The 20,614-nt window shown below is 35.3% G+C and overlaps 1 protein-coding gene across 3 annotated transcripts in view; it reads left to right on the top strand.

Moving 5' to 3' along the window:
* The first annotated feature begins 571 nt into the window (after positions 1 to 571).
* TOP1 (DNA topoisomerase I) overlaps positions 572 to 20,614 on the top strand; it is a 60,824-nt gene continuing 40,781 nt past the window's right edge. For 2 of the 3 annotated variants that reach the window (XR_014492128.1, XM_083359727.1), the window contains exons 1-2: positions 573 to 737; positions 1,572 to 1,596. Coding sequence is in view for 2 of the 3 variants with exons in the window: in XM_083359727.1 (XP_083215853.1) it covers positions 705 to 737; positions 1,572 to 1,596 (58 nt within the window). In the remaining variant the exon portion in view is untranslated. Of the gene's footprint in view, positions 738 to 1,571; positions 1,597 to 20,614 lie in introns of all 3 variants that reach the window. The other variant, XM_083359726.1, reaches the window with a different exon arrangement.

Here is a 20,614-nt window from a genome sequence, read left to right as displayed (position 1 = left end):
AGGAATTCTGGGAGTTGAAGTCCACAAGTCATAAAAGGGCCAAGTTTGAAGACCCCTGCTGTAAAGCGTCGCACGTTCATAAACTTTGCTTTTCTGGTCTCCAAAAGGACATGTACGCATGCGTAGCGTACTCGTGCTAGAGCAAGTAGAAATGCGTCGCAAGAAAATCTCTCTCAGATAGCAATAAGAGGAGACCTTGTAATTTTTTTTATTAGAAGACCACCTCTTATTGCTTATTGGCGGCGAGTAAAGGGGCGTGACAGGATATGTAAATAGAAACCCGGCTTTTGCAGACGGAAGCAAGGGAAGGGGTGGAAACGCAACCGGCATTTTCGTAAATGGCGGAGAAGGAAGAGGCGTGGCTACGTAGAAAGTCAGGGGCAGGAGGCGGGCTAACCAAGAGCTGGTGGGCGTGGCCTACATGCAAATATAAGCACAGCTATTACTGATTGAAGGAGAGGCAGATAATAGGTTGGGTTAGGGAAAGAAGGGCGTTCTTATCTCGGATCTGTCGTCTCGCCTCCGAAGCTTCGTTTAGCTCCGCCCCACCGTTTAAAAGTCGCGGCGCCTGCGCAGTGAGTGGAAATGAGGACTTAGTCTGTTACACAACTGACTACTGGGCTGTTTAGGGAGCTGTGGTTTCCCTTTGGCCTCAAGTCCTTCCCTCTCCCCGGGTTTTTCTCGCTTCCGACTGTGGTGTAGGCATGAGTGGGGATCAGCTGCATAACGACTCCCAGGTAAGGGGGCTCTCGTTTTTCTGGTAGGTTAATAAGGGAAAGAAAAAAAAATCTGTGGACATTGAGGCCTTTCCTCTCTTTTGAGGAAAAAAAAAAAGTGGAGCGATTTCTGATGATGGAGAAGAAAGGTTTATGCCCATAATTTAGCCGTTCCTCAGAAAGACCGAGGAGGTAATATTTTTCAGGCCAGGTACAATTTGCTAGATACTTTGGGGACGGGGGTGCTACTCCCAGGTTTTTTTTTTCCGGAGGTTTCTTTTTGTGTAGGGGGAAAAAGTCCTGTTTCCTTGGCTCTGTCCATGGGCCCTTAATCTTATTACGAGCTTTTGGGCTCTTCTCTTGTCCCCTCCGCCCCTCCTTGCTTCTCTCCGGGGTTCCCTTTAAGTTGCCTATTATTCCAATAAGCCCTGATTAAACTGGCCCCCATTCCCTAAAAGAGAGAGGGTCCTTAAGGTGGCCAGTTCTCTGTCTTTGCCAATTTCTTACCTCCGCTTGCCGGACATGGGGGACTCGTAAAAGAGAGGGGGGGAGGGGGGGAGGTCTGAGGAAACCTGGGAATTGAGAGCTACGCACGAGGAGGAAGGCAATTAAAACTGGAGGGCAAAACTTCGGTGAGGGTGGTGGGGGAAGGGAGGTGCAGTTAAAATCGCAATTCGTTTTTTTTTTTCTTTTTAGTCGAGGTATTTGTGTACGGTCCTTAGGAATCATTTCTTCCCCTTATCCAGGCAAGCTTGTTTAAAAAAAAAAGCACGTAGTTTTTGTTTGAAATCGTTCCTTGGTCCTGGGATGCCTTTTAAAACGTATTTTCCCATTTTTCCCTTTTGAATAATATAGATTGATCCAGATTTCCGAGCGAATGGTGAGTGTCTTTTCCTTAACCTTGTAAAAGTGGGGAGCGGGATCGTTGTTGTTTTTTTTCCCCCTCCGCTTTCTCTTTTTCTCCCCTTCTCTTGTATTGCTAAGGATAGTAAAGGACAGACATGGCGTCCCAGAGACTAAGTCCCGTCTCCTCGCTCACCGGCCCCATTGTTCCCATCGAGGTTCCTAATTCTCCGAAATCTCAAGACCCTCAGCCTTTCTGACATAGTTTCTCCGTAGTGAGGACAATTGAGACCCCAGATCAGCCTTCCTTTGTTTTTAAAAAATCTCTCTTGGGCCTCTATTCGCCCTGGAAAGTCGCCTTGTCGACGGTCGGGACTTAGTCTCTGCGCCATTTTCTTTTTCTCTCTCTTCCCTGTGTGTGTCTTTCTCCTTCTCCTCCTCCCTCGAGCTGCCTAGAAGGAGCCTTCCGCAGTCAAAACACGAAATAATCAACATCCATGTTTAAGATATACTTTCTGAAAAGGGGAAAACGTCGCTTGGTTTTGGTTCTCATTTTAAAAGCTTGACTTTGTCGCTTGGTTGCCTTTTTTTATTCAAATCTCCCCAGTTCCTTCTCCCCCAGGTCTGTTTCTTTCAGTCCATTCCATTTCCTTCCCTTCCCCCTATAACAAAAGGTGGTTGCAACATGTTGCTTTTGAACAGATTCTCTATCTCTCTGAGTAAGGAACCTATTTAAGGTCTAAATGCAGAAACTGGTTGGGTGGGGTTTCTGTTTTAATATCCCCGAAATAAAACGCCATAAAACTCAGTGGGTGGTTTCAGGATAGTATCCCACATCACTTTGGTAAAGTTTAATGGTTGGTGCAGGATATTCCTTTGTCTTCTGTTTGAGGAAGAATATATATATATATATATATTCTTTATATATATATATATATATATATATATATATATATATATATATATATATATATATATATATATATATATAGTGTATTTTTTTTAAAAAAAAACAACAACGCTGTATGATATATGAATGGGTAGAGGAAGTCATTATCTTATGAACGGCTTTGTCACTTTGGATAACAAGCTTTCCCAGCCCTTTGAAAGAACAAAATGAGACAAAAAGTTGGAATAGCATATCTTGTCAAAAATGCCAAAAAGGTTTCCTCCACCTTTTAAAAAGGTGATTTTGCTTAGAATTCAGCTCTCAGAGGCTGTATGGTACTGGGTATTTTGTTTTCATAAAACATTGCCATATTCTAAGTAACATACTTAAACACTGGTTACTAGTGGACTCTGTCACCTACATTTCTACTGTTGTGTAAGACATTTCTGATACAAGAACAGTATATTAAGGTATGCAGATATGGCATATATGGTTTCTTTATACAGATGTATTTAATTTGAGAGATTTAAAATTTTAAAAAAATATCCTTGATCCCAAAATGAACTGCTTAAATTTAAGCGTAATTTTACAATTGTTGAAGGGAAGTTAATCCCGCACATGAATTACATATGAATACATATGTTTAAAATTTGACTTGAAAGTGTTTCCAGTGCTTTGGCTATCCTTTTTTAATTGAATAATTCAATTGAAACTATGTTGAGTCTTTCAGTTTCTGGCTTAATGTATAATGTATATTGGGGGGATCTAAATCATGTTTTGTTGTCCAGGCACATAATTGTCATACTAGCTCTTATCTCAACATAGAATTGACAACTAATCTTTTGTATCTTCTTCTTGGTGATGTTGCTAGTTTATTTCTATTGGCTATTTCAAGCAGAAGAGATACATACATATTTTTTCTTTCTATTATAGATCCAATCCTTCCCTCAACTGTTATAGTAATTAATAGCCACTAGTTTCAATATTGTTTAAGTAATAACAGTGGCAGTAGTCATGTCCTCTGTGACCTTGCTGCTAAGACAAAATTTGCTTTCATGTTGTTTTCTACCAATCAGTAGTATACACTGTATGTTTGCTACAGTATATTATATATTGCTCCTGATTTCTCAGTCTATCATTGCCTTCTGCTGTTAGTGTTTTCAATATCCATTTTAATGTGCCCTGGTGTTTTACCTAAAAGTTATTTTTACATATTTATTTGACTTGCCATTATTATAAAGATGTTATGTATTTTTATTTTACTAATTATAAACTGATGTGGTACAATTTTATGCTGACAAAAGCCTACTAATGAGTAGTTTTAAATTAGTTTAATTTTCATCACTAGCATGTTTATGGAGTTTTCTATTTCCATTTCTCTATTATCTCTGCTGATAAAGTTTCTTCAGTTCTAAAATTGCAAAATGTTTTTAAAGTCCAAAATTGGCAAGCTATTGTCTCCTTACATTTATTTAAAAATAGCTACTGATTAAAATAACATTCCCTATTTTTCAATATATATTAGCTATTAATATGCAATCACAGTATCTGTATTCATGTGATGAATGCTCATTTGATATACTGTAATGTGCTGCTAAGCCACCTTATATACATAGTTTCAGATTTTATAACCCAAGAAGTATAGCTAGAATTTTTGTTGTTATTGATGGGAGACGTACAGGGAATCGGACTGGTATTTATGTAGGAGCATACTCTGCAAATAAGATTAAACTATAATGGCTTCAGAAAGATTCTGATTGATATAACTCTGATAACTTAGTTGTCAGTATTTTTAAGTAGTTTCCTAAAATGTAAATTATATTATTTTTGTTGGATGTTATGTTTTTTAACTTAAGATTATTACTTCTACATACTCTTAAAAGCATTAATATTCTTATAAATATCTTAAGATTTATTTTGGCTGTTTAGAGGATTCTTTCTTACTATACAGATACATGTTTGCATCAAATACTTAAGAAATTTTATTAAAACATTTGAGTAAAGCACCAAGGAAAATCTTTCTAGATCTTGACCATTTTAGGGTAAAGAAAGATAAAGAAACATTGCCATTTTGAAAGTTAATATACATGTTTAACTACATACAGAGTGTTGTTAGCTCATAGATTACCTCGACTATGTTCTGTCAGAGTGCAGTTCTGAAAGCACTTTAGCCATCTGCTCATGTTGTAGAGCCATAGAATTCAAAGGACTAGAGGTCAACTAGTTCAGTCTGCTGCTCAGTGCAGGAGCCATAGAACATTTCTGACAGATGACAATGCAGCCTCTATTTGAAGGACTCCTAACTTTGTTTTGCAGCCTGTTCTACAGATGCAGGAGATTATGTTTCTCCTTTTTTAAAATTCATCTTATTTATTTCAACAGGCTCAAGCCTGTTTACATTTTTTTGAATTTTCTCTTTCATCAAAATATTAATGCTATCTGTTCTGTGTCATCTGCAAACAGCTTCCCTCATCCAAATTACTGATTAAAAATGTTCACCAGAAAGATGGCCATGTGGCATTCTATTGAATAGTTCTCTCAAGATGAATCGGTGTCTTTGAGTACTGAACCATCCAGCAGTATCCTCTTCTAATCCTTATTTTATCATTTTGTAAAGGAAAATTTAGTAAGACTGTTGAAGGCTTTGCTGAGGTCCAGGTACACTATGTCTGCAGCATTCCCTTGGCCTACATACTCTGTCAAATAATAGATTAACTGTATGTCTGACAAACTCCTGCTGGATCTTGTTAATGCCAACGTAAGATCTGCTCCAATGTAGATGTCACACTGACAGTTCTGTGGCTTCCCTGGTTGTCTTCCTTTCTCTTTAACAACAATTGGGTGACAGTTACTCTCTCCTGGGACTTCACCAATCCTCTGAATAAGTAGATTATGGATAGTAAAATAGATCCATTGCAAACTTAAAACAGCATAATAGACTTTTATAAGAATATACTCAGTATTTTAAAATCTAATGATTTTATCTTTATTCTCTATTGGAAAACCTGGAAACTTTATGCAGTTATGGTAGACAATTTGATTCCAGGATTTACATCATCTTTCAGGATGTAATTGGTTAGAGGACTAAAGCAAAATAATGTGGTTAGGATTTTAAAATCATTACATTTGGAAGTAAATGAACCCTGTCATAATGAAGACAGGCATTGGTGTTACATGTGTTTCAATAGTTCCATGGAAATTACTCTTCTGCAACATGAATTTGCATGTCAAGCCAAGGAAAATTTCTGAAATCTATTTCAGCAGAATTTTTTCCCCAGCTAACAAGTGTATGTGTTTGAATTCCTCTTTCCCTTCAATATCTGCATTGTTTGCGAAGCGTGGTGTTTTTTTTTTCATTTTACAAATAAACATTTGGAGCTGCTAAGAGTCAGTAAACCTGATTCTTTCAATAACTTTTTTGTAATGTGTAAGTCTTTGTGTGTTTCTTAAGGGAATAATAAATTTCAACTAACTTGCAATACATTCTCAATGAAAGTTATTGAATGTGATCTGATTTTACAAGATATTATCTCAATAATACTTTCTGAGGTTTGAACAAATAATCTAAACCTGACTTTTTTCAAGTATATATTTGTAAGCACTTCTCACTGAAGTATATATGCAATATAACTTGAACCATGTTTATTTATTTGGAAATACCGTAAGTTCTAATTATAGCAGGATCCATTTCTTAGTGTTGTGGAGGTGATGGTCAGCAATTTGGATGGCTTTAAAGAGGGACTAGATTGTCAGTGATTACTACTCAGGAAAATGACACCATAATTCCAGAATCAGAAGCAATGCAAATTGCAGACAAACTTAAGGAGTATATTGCTGCTTATGTCCTATTTGTAGACTTACAGCATTTTCTTGTCCAGAAAATTATTACTGTAGCACTGTATTACTCAATATATGTAGGACACCTAACAAAAGGGCCTTGCATATAAACAATATTAGAAAGATGTTTAATAAGATAGGTAAATTATTCATTTGTAAATAGTGATAAATAGTGTAAGGATATTACAGATCATATAGATGACTTGAATTAATTTGTGTCCAAACTCAATATTCAAACAGGAATATCTGTGTTTAGTGTTGTTAGAAAATGCATTTGCTTGCAGTTTTCTAAATCAGCTAATATTTAATATTTTTAAAACAGGTCATGTGAAAGCCTGTTTAGCAAATCATATGATACATGCTACAGTTTTCCTTTGCCCTCTATAGGCATAGCTTCTGTAGTGTTCTTCTATATGGTTTTGCAGCTAAGATTGTATGTGACATTTAGCACGTTGCTAAGAGTTTTATCTCAGTTCTTCACATTTCAATGTGAATAGTCTTAAATGTGGTATCTAATTGAGGAAAAATACTGAAAGTGCTCTATGGTTGAGCTTATTAGCTAAATTAGATTGTTTATTAACAACTCTGGTGTCAGCGTGAAAGACTAGATACCCACATGAAAGTCAAATTAAAAAGATTTTTGCTAAAAACCTAAGCACAGTAATCATCTCAACTAATGATCAGCACCAACTTGGAGTTAGATAAGGACCAACTGAATTCTTTCTCTCTCTCTCTCTCTCTCTCTCTCTCTCTCTCTCTCTCTCTCTCTCTCTCTCTGTGTGTGTGTGTGTGTGTGTGTGTGTGTGTGTTGGGCTTAGTACACTTGTAAGTGTGTGGGGATTCTAGGCTTATCCCTCTTAACTTCTCCCCCACATTCTGCTACTCCTACATCTCGCTGGTACAATAGGATGATTCCATCTTTAAAAATGACTGGTCACTTAGTGACTCTTTGAAGTTACAATGGACACCTCCCCTTCTGGTTTGTAGCATCCCACAGTCTCATGACCATAGTTTATGACATTTCTGCTGAAAATTGCTGTTTACTTTGTGGTCAGCAAAAACACCTCCTTAACAGCTATGGATTCACTTAATGACTAGGCTGGTTTGCTTAATGGCCACTGCAAATTCATAAAATCAGGTTGGTTAGGGTTAGTCACATGACTATCTGCTATATATAACCATCATGATTCACAACCGTAATGTGCAGCTCCATTACAGTTGTAAGTTGAGGACCTATATGGAGGTTTCATGATTTCAAACTGTATATTTGATTCTTTACCCTGTCATTGTCAATATTTCAGATTCTGTTTTGGATAAAGGATACCCCAAACTTTTCAATAGATACTGCACTAGGAGTTTAAGATGCCCTTTGCCTTCGAGCATAAGTTTAAGGAACGCCTGGATTTAGCAAAGCCATGTGTGTCAAATGGCATGTTGAAGTACTGTTTTTGAAACTTTCTGCTCAGTTTCTCATTCCATCTTACATCAATGTTGTTAATATATTCTTGTGCTACTTATTGCAGGTAATGTAGTTGCTGTTTTGCAGTAATGTAGGTTGTTGTGTAAGAAACTCTGCACCTTACATTGCCAACTGTGACATTTCTTTATGAACCAATTAATAGCAACTGAAATATTATTGATTAATATAATTATTCTAGAAAATGGGAGTACAGTTTGCCTTTAATGACATACTGATGACATACTGAATAATATTGATTTGTCATGTTAATTTGTTGAAGCAAATATTGGATTCATGTTCAAAGTAAACTATACTTTTCCTGAAGAAAATATTTCTGTTCCTAATTAATATTATGACTGGTATGCAACAGCATATTACTAGATTTTCAAAACTTACTTCATAGGAAATGGAAATTAGGACTATGTGTGGACAAAGTAGAAAAAAATGTGTTCAGTATAACAAGATTATGCATTTTCATTCTAAGCTTGTCTTATTTTAATGTGATTACTGTTTTTTTAATTTTGCTAACTAGTATCACAGTAGCGTAGTTGTTTTCAAAGTGTTTCAGGAATGTCAAGACTCACTCAGTGATAAAAGCAATAACTGCACAGATTTTATTACAATTTATTGCTTACATATTGCTGCTTCTGTAAGCCTTCACTCCTGGCTACTGTCAGGACAAGTTCATGTAGTTTTCTTGACAGCATTTTCAAAAGTAGTTTGCCATTGCCTTCTTCCTTGTGCTGAAAGAGAGTACTTGAACCAAAGTTACCCAGCTGGCTTCCATGCCTAAGGCAGAACTAAAATTCCTAGTCTCCTAGTTTCTAGCTCAGTATTTTTAACTTCTGTGCCAAAATAAAAACAAATCCTGGAAACTGTAAGAGAATTTTTCTAGGCTTATTCATAAAGTTTCTTTTCATATTTTGAAATGCTTTTTAAAAAAATTCTCTTCATCTGGGCTACGTTTCTGAGTAAATATTGCCTGATTTGGCCACTATTTTTTGATATGTCTGGGTTACCTATTGTTTCTGCTTGTTTTCTCTTTCTTTCTTTCCTTTTCCTTTCTGGACTCAATAAAATCTCTTGCAGAGAGATAGCAAATACTTATCTTTATAGATATACTGGATTCTTGAAATACTCCAAACCCAGCATGATTTCAGATTGCTAATCCATCCTTGAAAAGAAGCCATGGATTTGTAGGTGGCAGCAAGCTGTATTGTGACCTCCTGATGTGTCATTATTTAGTGGTGGGAGAAACTTTCTGAACCTTTTAGAATTATCCATAATTTTCTAGCGCTGTGACCACAATGTGATCAGACTTTTGACTAAGTCATGTTAATAGAAAAATAGATCTTTTTTAAAATAACACACACAAAAAAGCCCACTATATTGTGCCATGATGCATAAAGTATTATTTATATCCAGGGTGGGATCAGCACGAATCTGGTTGGCACTCAGGAAAGTCACCAAAAACTGGTACTGTAGTTTTGGAAAGCCTTTATGGTCTATTGCTCTTTGCAATAGCTAGGGGTTGTTTACTGCTAGAACTATTTTCCTCAGTGTATCAGTAACTATGAAGTTGAATATCATTAGGTATTTGAATTTAGTTATTTTAATTTTTTCTATTTTTTTTGTAAGCTGCTCAGAACCTTAATGAACTGAGAAGCATCTAAATTCCAGTAACAAAATCAATGTCTTTACTAAATACATTCATTGTCTTTGTTGGAAATGGGTGATGAAGCCCTAGAATAATCAGTTCTGTTAAGTAGATAAATTGATTCAGATGTTATACTCAATGAGATGTAAATAAGGTGTGAATTTGAGTGGCTGCTGCCTATTAAAAACATGCATACACATTGATTGACACCATTAGAGTTTGCTGTTGATGGTACAGATTTGTAGACATGAATAATATCCTTATGGCATGATAGTGTTTTTCAGAAAAGGGACTTGCAAGGCTGGAAAGGTTCACAAAAGTATTGCAAAAAAATTTGCCCTCCATCATCCATAGATGATGAAGAAATGGAGAAAATGCAGCATAATTGTTTCTCTTTCCCAGAATGGATGTCCATCAAAAATAATTCCAACAGCACAATGTATAGTTTTCTGGGAAGTCACAAACAATCCTGGTCTGATGACAAAGGATCTGCAGCATTGTCGGATATTAATGTTCATGAAGGAAAGCACTGAAGAAAAAACATGTGCATGGGAAGTTAGGAAAGGGGGAAACTCCTGCTGTTTCACATGCTGATGGAACAGTCTGTTCTTTTGGACAGATGCAGTGAAGTGGAATTGTTTTGAAAACAGAACACTACATTTCAACAAAAGAGCCACATCCCAACCATGAAGTATAATGGTAGAAACATAATGGTTTCAGGCTGCTTTGCAACCTCAGGACCTGGACAGCTCATAATCATTTACAAAACAATAGATTATACCAATATTTTCTTCAGAATGTCAGGGTACCTGTCCATGATTTGCAACATGACAATGATTATAAATACACAAGTAAATTCACAACAGAAACAGAAGGAATGGCCTAGTCCAGGGGTAGGCAACCTCGGCTCTTTTATGACTCATGGACTTCAACTCCCAGAATTCCTGAGTCAGCATAGCTGACTCAGGAATTCTGGGAGTTGAAGTCCATGAGTCATAAAAGAGCCGAGGTTGCCTACCCCTGGCCTAGTCAAAGCCCTGACCTTAATTTTGTTTCCGAGTTGTGGATTGATTTGAAGCAAATAGTTCATGCAAATTGCAAAATAATAAGTTGAAGGCAGTTCTGGAAAAGGGAAACGTGCAAAGATATTTCCAAGCCAATGTGTGATTTAAGTATGGAACCTATTGATATTTATTTATATCTCACCCTTATTATTAGAAACAACTCAAGGACGAGAACAGGTATATTGATATAATTGCAAGCTGCCAATAACGTTAGCATTTGGTCCAAAATGGGATAATATTACAGAAAAGCATTAAATATTTGCTCTAAATTTAGACATATATTTAGGGCTTAAGGAAAAGATTCTAAAAAATATTTTAGACTTCCATGTAATATTTACTGTATCAAATTGTTACAGTTGTAGTACAAAATCATTGTGAAATGTAACTCAGGTGTGAGATAAAATTTATTTTCCTCTAGGGTGATACTGGCATTACAGGAAGAAGAAAATGTTTATTTTCTTATGCTTTAAAATTTCTTACAAATTTACAGTTCTGTTTGTTATTTTGAGATACAAAATGTGTGCCAAGCCATCTGTCACCTGCCACAATACGATGATGCATAGTAGGCCAATTAGGTCAGTATATGGAGATGCTTACTGCTGTCTACTTTCTACTCCAACTAGTGTTGTGAAAATGTCTATGATCAGGACAAGAATCCTTATATCTAGAGGAGTTAACAAAGCATCACCCTTGTTGCTTCAACAATCCAAATGTATTTCCTCGTATTTCCTCATTTTCTGTGCTGTTCTTCTGTGAAAATAAATACAGTGGGGGGGTTTGGTTCAGGGAAGCTATAGTGTTAATTATTATGTTCATGTAATGTTATATTCATTACATGGTATCTAATTAAATGGAGATCAAAAACAAATTCTTTGAAGTACAAAACAGAAATCTGGAAAAAAACAGTTTTAAAAATGTAGTACAGTATTTTTTCCCCATTAACCCTTCACAAGTTTGGCATTTGTCATAGTATCCTAACCTAAAAAGTGTATTTATATAATGACAAGATTTTCAAAATATATTAAAGTCCTGGTGGCTCATGATTTCATGAAATCTTGAATTAGCCAGCAAATGATGGAGTAATATATCTCCCTTTTATGCTTTGTGATATTGAAATAGATATCAATTTCTTAAGCACATCTGTAGATCAGATAGAACATTTTAAAAACACTGATATAACAGCTTATGAGATCTGAACATAAATATCTCAGTATCCTGAATTGCACTTAGTCCAGAAATGGGATTGACTTTCCATCTAATAAATCAGAACTTCATGCTTAAATTACAGTTTAAAACTTGTGTCCCTCAGTTTCAAGGAATGTCTTTGGTTCAAACAAATACACATATACATTTAAGTGTTTGTGTAAGAGCAAAGACTGCTAGTGAAGCCTCAGAAGTTTGATAGCTCTCTGGATTTAATTCATTTTCTTAGTTCATTGTCAGTATACAAAATGTGAAAATTGCAATGAATATGCAACATGATTCATAAAATTTTCTGTTTAATTTTATTTTAAAATTGTGCTGATAAATGTTGGCAGATTTACTGTGGTGTTATCATCAAAAAATTCTCATTTTAATAAGAATATTAGTTCAGCTAAAGCATAATTCTTAACAAGAAGTTTTTGCCAATTTTAGTTAAACCTTTTCTCCTTTTTATAATTTTAACCAGAAATAATTTATATAACTATTTGTTACTTAAACTGATTTGAAAACTGCTGCTATTGGGAATTAATATACTGATTGCTTTGTGTAAAATATTAGGAAAAGAAAAACATTGCTAGAGTATATCTGGAAAAAAAGTGATAATACAATTCTACTCCACATATGTCTCAGGTTTTTTTTATTAAAGAGTTTTACAAAAACAAAATTTTACAATATATCCCCAAATCCCTCCCACCCCAAACCCACCCACTTCCCCCCCACACACATATATCTCAGTTTTGATTTAAGAGAGTGAAAGCGTAACTTGGCAAAACAGTTCACTGAGATATTAGCTATATTAAGTGCTGAAATGCATCCTTGAAGATGTGTATCCTATGCATATACTCTCCTTATATAAACAAATACTTTATAAAATTACTATATTGAGAGCTGTTCTTTTTATTAAGTCCTTGGAGTGGAAAAGGGAACCTGAAACATTGATTTGATGCCAGTTTTGGGAATCAATCGTATTATAATATTCTAGTTTCCAAAATGTTTTATGTTAAGAATGAATACATGTAATTCTGAGTAACGAATTCCAGGATACATGAAAAGATCTAAAAGGCTGCAGTACTTACCAAACTACTTGAAAACATATGCAAGGAATGTCTTTTTGTATTACAAGTAGGGCCAAGGCACTATTGTGTATTATGCAAACAAAATGTTTTATTCCAGATGTGACTTGTTTTGACTGTAACATATCTGTTTTGATAGAATGAATTAAAATACTAAATTTTGGTTAGGTTGTACTGTATCTTAATCCTAAAATTGCTTCATCCTGCTCCCTGATAACATTTCACTGTGGCAAGATCTGTTTTGAGCTTGCACTTAGCAACAGGAGATGTCTGATTTGTCTGGATGTGATTCTTGTGGAATGGACTGGCAGTCTTATCTAAGAAAGCCCTTTGTATCCATTACAATGGGAGCATTTTTCTTGGAGATAAAGTTATTGTTAAAGGTTAAGAGGACTGATAAAAAATATTGACCTCGATGGAATTATAGGGTTCTTTTGAAATATTTTGGCAAGCTAAGTTTGAAAGGCAAATGAAGTTTTCTGTGAGCTGTTCTATTTTCATTTTAGCATGTATGTTATACAGCCACATTTTGTATCTACTGAAATGTACGTTAAAGGATTGAAATTCAAACCATTTCTTTGATAGGTGTGTTTAGGAAATCATTATAAATATTGATTATCATACTTGTTCTAAACAATTCCTAGTATACAATTAATATCAATACCAGTATTTTAATACCTGTATATTAGTTTATTCAGATAAGACCTGTAAAGAGGCCCTAATTTTTTATCCTGTCTATGAACAGGATACAGGATATTCTGTATCCTACATCATTACACCACAAGTGGACATCCTGGGGAAAAAGCTAAATACAATGCTTTTGTAGAATATTAAATTTATAATATTTGTAGTTTCATTTTTTCTTTTTATTTCACTAATTTGTAGAATGGGATACACACAAAAAATGTTTCTGTTTTTAATACAGCAACAAACCAAATTAACAAAAATTGTGATTGGGTTAAAGTAAGATTGACCAAAAAGGAAAGTAAGATTACAAGTGAGGTATGGCAAAAAGGGACACCATCTGATACAATGGCTTTTATCAGAAACTTATGGAAAAATTACTTTCTGCCTCTTCATACTGTTTCCCCAAAAAATAAAACCGGGTCTTATTTATTTTGCTTCCAAAAGAGGCACTAGGTGTTATTTTCGGGGGATGTCTTTTCCCCTCACCTCCGGCACTGACAGCCCCGCCCAGCCAGTCCACTTTCTCTGCAGCTTTATTCTGGAGCTTAGAAATATATTTCGCAGTCAGGCCTTTCTGGAAGGCCTCTGCAGCTGATAGCTGCAATGGATTGAATCCATAGCTGGGTTCTCAGCTGCAGTGACCATCCATAAAGGCCTCTGACTGTGAAATGTAGGCCTGGGCATGCCACAGAAGAAGTGAGCCAACAAGGAGAGGCCTGACTACAAGGTAAGTGGGTGCGGGACGCATGGGGCAATTCCATCCCCACCGTAGCTTGATTTTTAGGTTTGTGCCTCATCACAAAACTAGGGTTTATTTTAGACCCACCCCCCCAAAAAAATCTAAGGTTTATTTTCGGGGTGGGTCTTACTTTCGGAGAAACACGGTAATATACTTCAAAGGTCAAGAGTGAAGAATGGATGGTTCAGTAACCATCTACATCTGTAAACTCTCAGGCTGAAAATCAGTGATAGCTTTTTAAAAAAAAAATCCCTATAGTAACTGTAGTGCTGGCAATAATGTGCATTTAAAAGATGTGTACAATCCTATGCCTAGCTTGTTTTTGTAGCCAGAAACAAACTTGAGCCACATGTTCATATTTGAATAGTGGCCAAAGTGATGTGTCAACAGCTTCTTATTTTAATATTCCTTTGTAATAGCTGTCTTGATGCATTACTTTGAAATGTAATAATCTATACAAATTAACAATTGGTTAAAAATTTTGTTTCGTCAACTGCAGGGAAACAATCACTGTTTTTTTTTTACTTGATCATAATTTACTTTTTATTTTTTTTAATTGCCAATATACTGATGATAGTAGGCTCCCATATCCCATACATTGTGTTTTAATTTTGAAGATTATGTCACCAGAGAAATTGTCTAGAATTTATAAAGGCAATTCAAATTTATGTTGAAAGAGATGTTTTATGATGTTTGGTGGACATGTGAAAACTAGAAAATTTTGTATTCAAATACATACACAATGATTCAGAGGATTTTAAAGATTAATATATAATTGATAACAGAAATTTTTCTTCTGAGATTGATAGAAAAAAAATAAACTTATGATTTATGGTTTTGATGATTAAACAGAATAGATTATAGAAAGAGGACATATAGTGTAGGAGTAAATTTATAATTGTACTTACAACTGTTGTAAAGAAGATTCTGGTAGTCCTTGATTTACAACCATAATTAAGCCCATAATTACAATCATAAATTGTTGTGGTCATAAGTTGAGGCATTGCGTCCATGCTCCATTTTTTGATATTTGTGCAACAGTGTCAACGCTGGTAACCGAATGTTCTTGCTTTGACAAAAGATGAAGAAGCAGCTATTTCATATGTTAAACTTGTGTGTTACTGTTAAAGCTAGAATTAGTTATTGCTGGGAGGGAGGAGGAAGAATGTCTTTCAAGGCCATTATGAAATAAGAGAAGATAAGAATTTGGCGGGTTGTCTAACAGAAGGGAAAACTGACCTTTCAAATTAATTGGAGAATGTGATTTATGATAGCAATGAAAAGGAGGAGAATTGAACTTAACATATTGTGCTAAGGGGGAGGGGAATTCAGACTCCAGCTTCTCCTAGCAAGGATTGCCAATGTTATAGGGCTAATAAAAGACTTTTAAGGTAAACAATGCCTCAGAGTCCTTTGAAAAGCTCATTCCATCGGAAACTTGACAAACAGTTGTTACATGAATAGCATGATCATTAAGTGAATCAATTTTACTTAATGACCAGAAATCAGAAATAAAGACCAAAAACTGACAAAATATGTAGAAAATTGGGAATCATGCAACCATAGAATAGGATACTGCAGATAGCTGTTAAAGTGAGCTGGTTGGCAAGCACCCAAAATGTAATCACATGTCTGCAGGGATATGTGTCCGGCTGTCATTTGAAATTGGTTCATAAGAAGCTTTTTGTTAGATTTGTACTTTTCCCCCTTTGTTCCACTTTTAGATATCTCTGATTTTTTTTTCTTTTCTATTAATACACACAAACACCATACTGATTTGTACTTTATTCTTGTACTTTGAATTCAATGCAGAATGGGATATCAGGAAATTCCCTTCCTTTTTAAAGAGGTTAATTGTTTATGACCCATAGGCTTAAAGTGAATGTTTTGTCTTTATGCTGTTTCCCGTTTGTCTTTCTTGCAAGAATTTAGCAGTACAATTAATATCTGTCAACATCATACTCAAAATTATGCATCGGTCACTCAAAAAGCAATGGATAAGTTTTTCTTAATAAAAGTCTGATTTACTTTAATGGTCCAGACATTTTGTTCTGTTTGGGTCCAGATGTAAGATTTAGCAAACTGATTGCTTCTTGACTTCAGAATCTGAATATATAAGCAGTCCTGTTTATATGTATGTATATGTGCATCAATGGTAGCATACTGTAGTGATTAGGAATGCAAAGTTAAATTTTCAATTAGTACATGCCAGTGTAAAAGAAATGTTTGTGTTAAAATCTTAACTTTGTAAGTAAACTTCAGGGACAGCATAAATACATAACATATTCTTAGCATACTATATTCTGTGTTGCAGAAACCTAACTTTTTTAGGTTAGACTGTAGAAAATTTTTAAACAAAGCTTCAATATGTTCTCAGTTTGAACTAAACAGCCATCCTGATCAGTTAAGTAGCAGGTTATATTAATGAAATAAATGCTCTAATTAAAATTATATTGTATTAGATTATTATCCTTGTAAAGAGGCAGTTCAACCCTGTCTTTTCACAAGAATACTCTTTCAAAATGTTTTTACATGCTGCATAATTCTGAAAAAATGTGTATGTTGTGTTTTAGAACTATTGTTTTTATTAAAGAAAATGCAACTAATTGACTAATGCAGCAATCCTTAGCATATTAAAAACTAAAACCTTTTGTAACTAGATAACAATTTTAGTTATTTTTTAGCAAACCCTTTCAAGTCCAGGAAATATTCAGTGCTTTGTGGAGATATCTATATCTCAGTGTTGCATAGCCATTGTTTTTTTTTTTTAAATTGACAGACAAACAAAACCATCAACATTTTGTCTTCCTGTAAACAACGATACATAATCTGCTCTAGTTCTGCTAGTCCTCAATGTATGACTAATGGAGCCTGACTATTATGGTTATAAGTCACCTTTTTTGTGGCAGTCATTAAACAAACACCATAGTCGTTTAACCCATTATTTGCTATGGACTATTTTTGGTGAAAACCCAAAGTGCTAGTTTTCATCTGCAAATAGTCATAAATGTAGGTCAGGTGTCAAGTGCCCCAAATACTGTAACGTGGGGGGGGGAGGCCAGATGTCAGAACTTCGGAATTTTATAAGTACTTTTGGGTGGTTTATCGTAATTTTGCAAAATTGCTAAACAAACTGGTCATTAAGTCAAGACCTATCGGTAGTCCACACAATGGCATATGTATGTTAGCTTTTTAATTTATCTAAATATTTATCAATACAGGTAATAATTTTATTTGAGGACTCTGAATGGATTGTTGTAAAATTATACCACCCCCAAAAGCTTGCCTAGCCACTGAGTCTTTGAGTCACTTGTTTTAATTAGTAACTTACATAGGACATTTTTTTTTTAAAAAAATTGATCTATCTCGCTATAAAAAGATACTTTATGAAGTATAAGTTTGATTTCTAAGAAGTAGATAATGATACTCATAGCTATAACGTCAACAAGGTAACCAGAGATAGCAGGCATGTTCTGAATTATCACCTGGCCCAAAAGAAGAGCTCACTTGAATACTTTATGGATAATTTATCCGGAACAAAAGAGAAACGAAGATTACATCTAGGCTGAAGGTTGATGGAACACTTCTTCATAATTGAGGATTGGTTGGGGGGAAAAAACACAGAAAATGTTGCTAACAATAGGAATAGCAATAGCACTTAGACTTATATACCACTTCACAGTGCTTTGCAGCCCTCTCTAAGAGGTTTACAGAGTCAGCATATTGCCTCTAACAATCTGGGTCCTCATTTTACTGACCTCTGGTGGAAGGTCGAATCAACCTTGAGCTGGTGAGAATCAAACTCCTGGAGTGAGCAGTGAGTTAGCTTACAGTACTGCATTTTGACCACTGTGCCACCACAGCTACATTTCAGTGTAACACTAAATCATGATTTTCTCAAGATGTTTTAGATTTTGAGTCCAAACTGCCCAGAGATTTTAAATAGGAAACAGTAGCAGAAAATATCTGAAAGGTACCAGTTATGCCTACCTTCATCCTAAAATAGTATTTAGCAGCATGAGAAAAAAAACTGATCTCATTCATCTTCCCTTGCACAGCTGAACCTATAGCTTGTTTAGTCTAAAAAGGAATTGTGTGTTCAGTCGTGAGCCTTCAAATCAAGCTTGACTCCTGCTGACTATCTGGACAAGTCCCTGCAGTTTTCTCGGCAAGATTTCAGAAGTGATTTGCCCTTGCCTTCTTCCTAGGATTTTAAGAGAATGACTGGCCCAAGGTCATCTCATTCACTTTGTGCCTAAGGCAGGAATACAACTCACTGTCTCCCAGTTTCTAGCCTGACATCTTTATCTACTATACCAGATTGATTGTGGGAATTGTGGTCACTATAATTAGATTGAAGAAATTAACTTTTGTGTGGTCACAGCAAGTGATTAAATACATTCTGTGCTTAATTGTGTTAAAAACTAGTAGAAGGTAAATGGGATCTTGATCCCCTTTTGATTCTTAGCCATGTATTCATGCATTCCTCTGTTGCTTAAAATTCACTTGCTATCAAAAATCGAATGAGTTAACATTGTACAAATATTTTCACAGAATAGGAAAGATACGTTTTCCATTGTTTTCAAAAGGGAAAACAATGAAAACAATGAAACAATATTGAAATTAGTACAGGTCTATTCTTATTATTTTTATTTATTAAATTTGTTTTTGTAATTACATTACAAACTGTAAGGCTGGATGGAGTCACTGAAGCAGTAGGCGTGAGCTTAAATGGACTCCAGAAGATGGTAGAGAACAGGAAGGCCTGGAGGAACGTTGTCCATGGGGTCACGATGGGTTGGACATGACTTCGCAACAACAACGTAGCTTATTAAAATATTCTGTATGGTTTTATGGGTGAAGAAAGCTGTAGATTTCTACAAGTGGTAACTTAGTTTCAATAGCCAGATTCGAATCCCTTTCTCAAGGGACTATGTGGTTGGGACCAACTATACATCCAGGAAGATCATTCAAAAAGGCAGGTGTCACCATAAAGAGGGGATACCTCCTGGGTCCCATAAGTGTGTCCTTATCAGGATGTGCCAAACAGGCAGACACCTTTCCATCAGTAAGTGGTTTTGAAGGAAAAAGTTCCTCAAATTCTTAAGGTGTTTGTTTTAATTTTTTAAAAACATAAAGCAAATATTCTTACACAGACACTAGAAAATTAGCTTTAATCATCTGTGATATGTAAATGTATTTCATTGCCCTCCAGTTAACAACACAATCCTATACATGTTCACTGAAAAGTTAAATCCTAATGTTTACTGGGATTTGTTCTCTGGAAAAAGTATAAAATTACCTTCTAATTACAGACTTATCTTACCTAAGCCTATAGCTAAGCATGGAATATAAAAATTAAATGGTTGCTTATTCTTTTCATATCTACCCACTTGCACCTCATTTTACTCTGTAAATCTTATATAGCTCAATTGCAATAATAAAAATAAATCCTAGATTTTTATATTGTGCTATGAAGATTATTATATAATTACATTTCTAGTTTATTAATTCAGACATGGGAACGGAGTGGAAGTGCTAGTGTATTTAGGAAACTGAACAAAGTAACATGGCTTAGTGAAAACAAATTTGCTGCATTCACAGGAATAAAAACAAAAAAGTCATGTTGAACACCAGTACTTTTTTGTGCTAACTTATGGCTAAAGTAAGAATGTATTAGAAATTTTTCTGCTACAGCCTAAATGCTTCTCTTAGCTTCTCTTGCAACATGTATCATCACACTCTGTTGAGTGGCCAGTGTAGCTTATTCAGTTAGATTCTCAAACAAGTTTACTCTTAAGGCATGTCAAACTGCCGGCCCACAGGCTGGATGTGTAATACTGAAACTGCGCTCACCCCATTGCTGGCAATCGGGGAAAAAGTCGCAATACATCGTGCAATGTCATATGACATCGCACGTTTGACATGCCTGCTCTAAGTGTTTTGACTCATGGGAAAAATCAAGCAGTCGAATGAACAATACTCAAAAGTTGTAACATAGTTGGATTTCATATCCTCCCCCCCCCGCCACCCGTCTACATATGCAAAGTAGATAAGGAAGCAATTCCTAAGAGAATTGTGTGATTCTGAGGATAATAGTTTCCTAGCCCCAGGATTATGGGAGATCAGGGTTCAGTTTTTATTAAGGTCAGGTGGTACTCTTGGGAAAATCAGAATTTCAGTTTAAGCTGTTTGACAGCGATTGTAATGTCAAAAAGAGAAAAATGCTGTGAATTCTAACACATTATTTTATTTTAAAATGTTAAAGAGATTGTTTTAAACATCTAAAAAATATTGGACAACAGGATATTAATAATAGAGATACTTAATAATTCTCCAATCCCCAGGGCTCATGGTACAGCCAAGGTTGTGAGGGTCCTTTGGAAAGTCAAAAGCGATGAAACCAGTTTCACTTCATGTTCCATAATGCAGGGGCCATAGCAGAAA

The sequence above is a fragment of the Vipera ursinii genome, assembly GCF_947247035.1.
Source record: "Vipera ursinii genome assembly, chromosome: 3".
Lineage (NCBI taxonomy): Eukaryota > Metazoa > Chordata > Lepidosauria > Squamata > Viperidae > Vipera > Vipera ursinii.
This window is presented reverse-complemented; position numbering and strand designations above follow the sequence as displayed.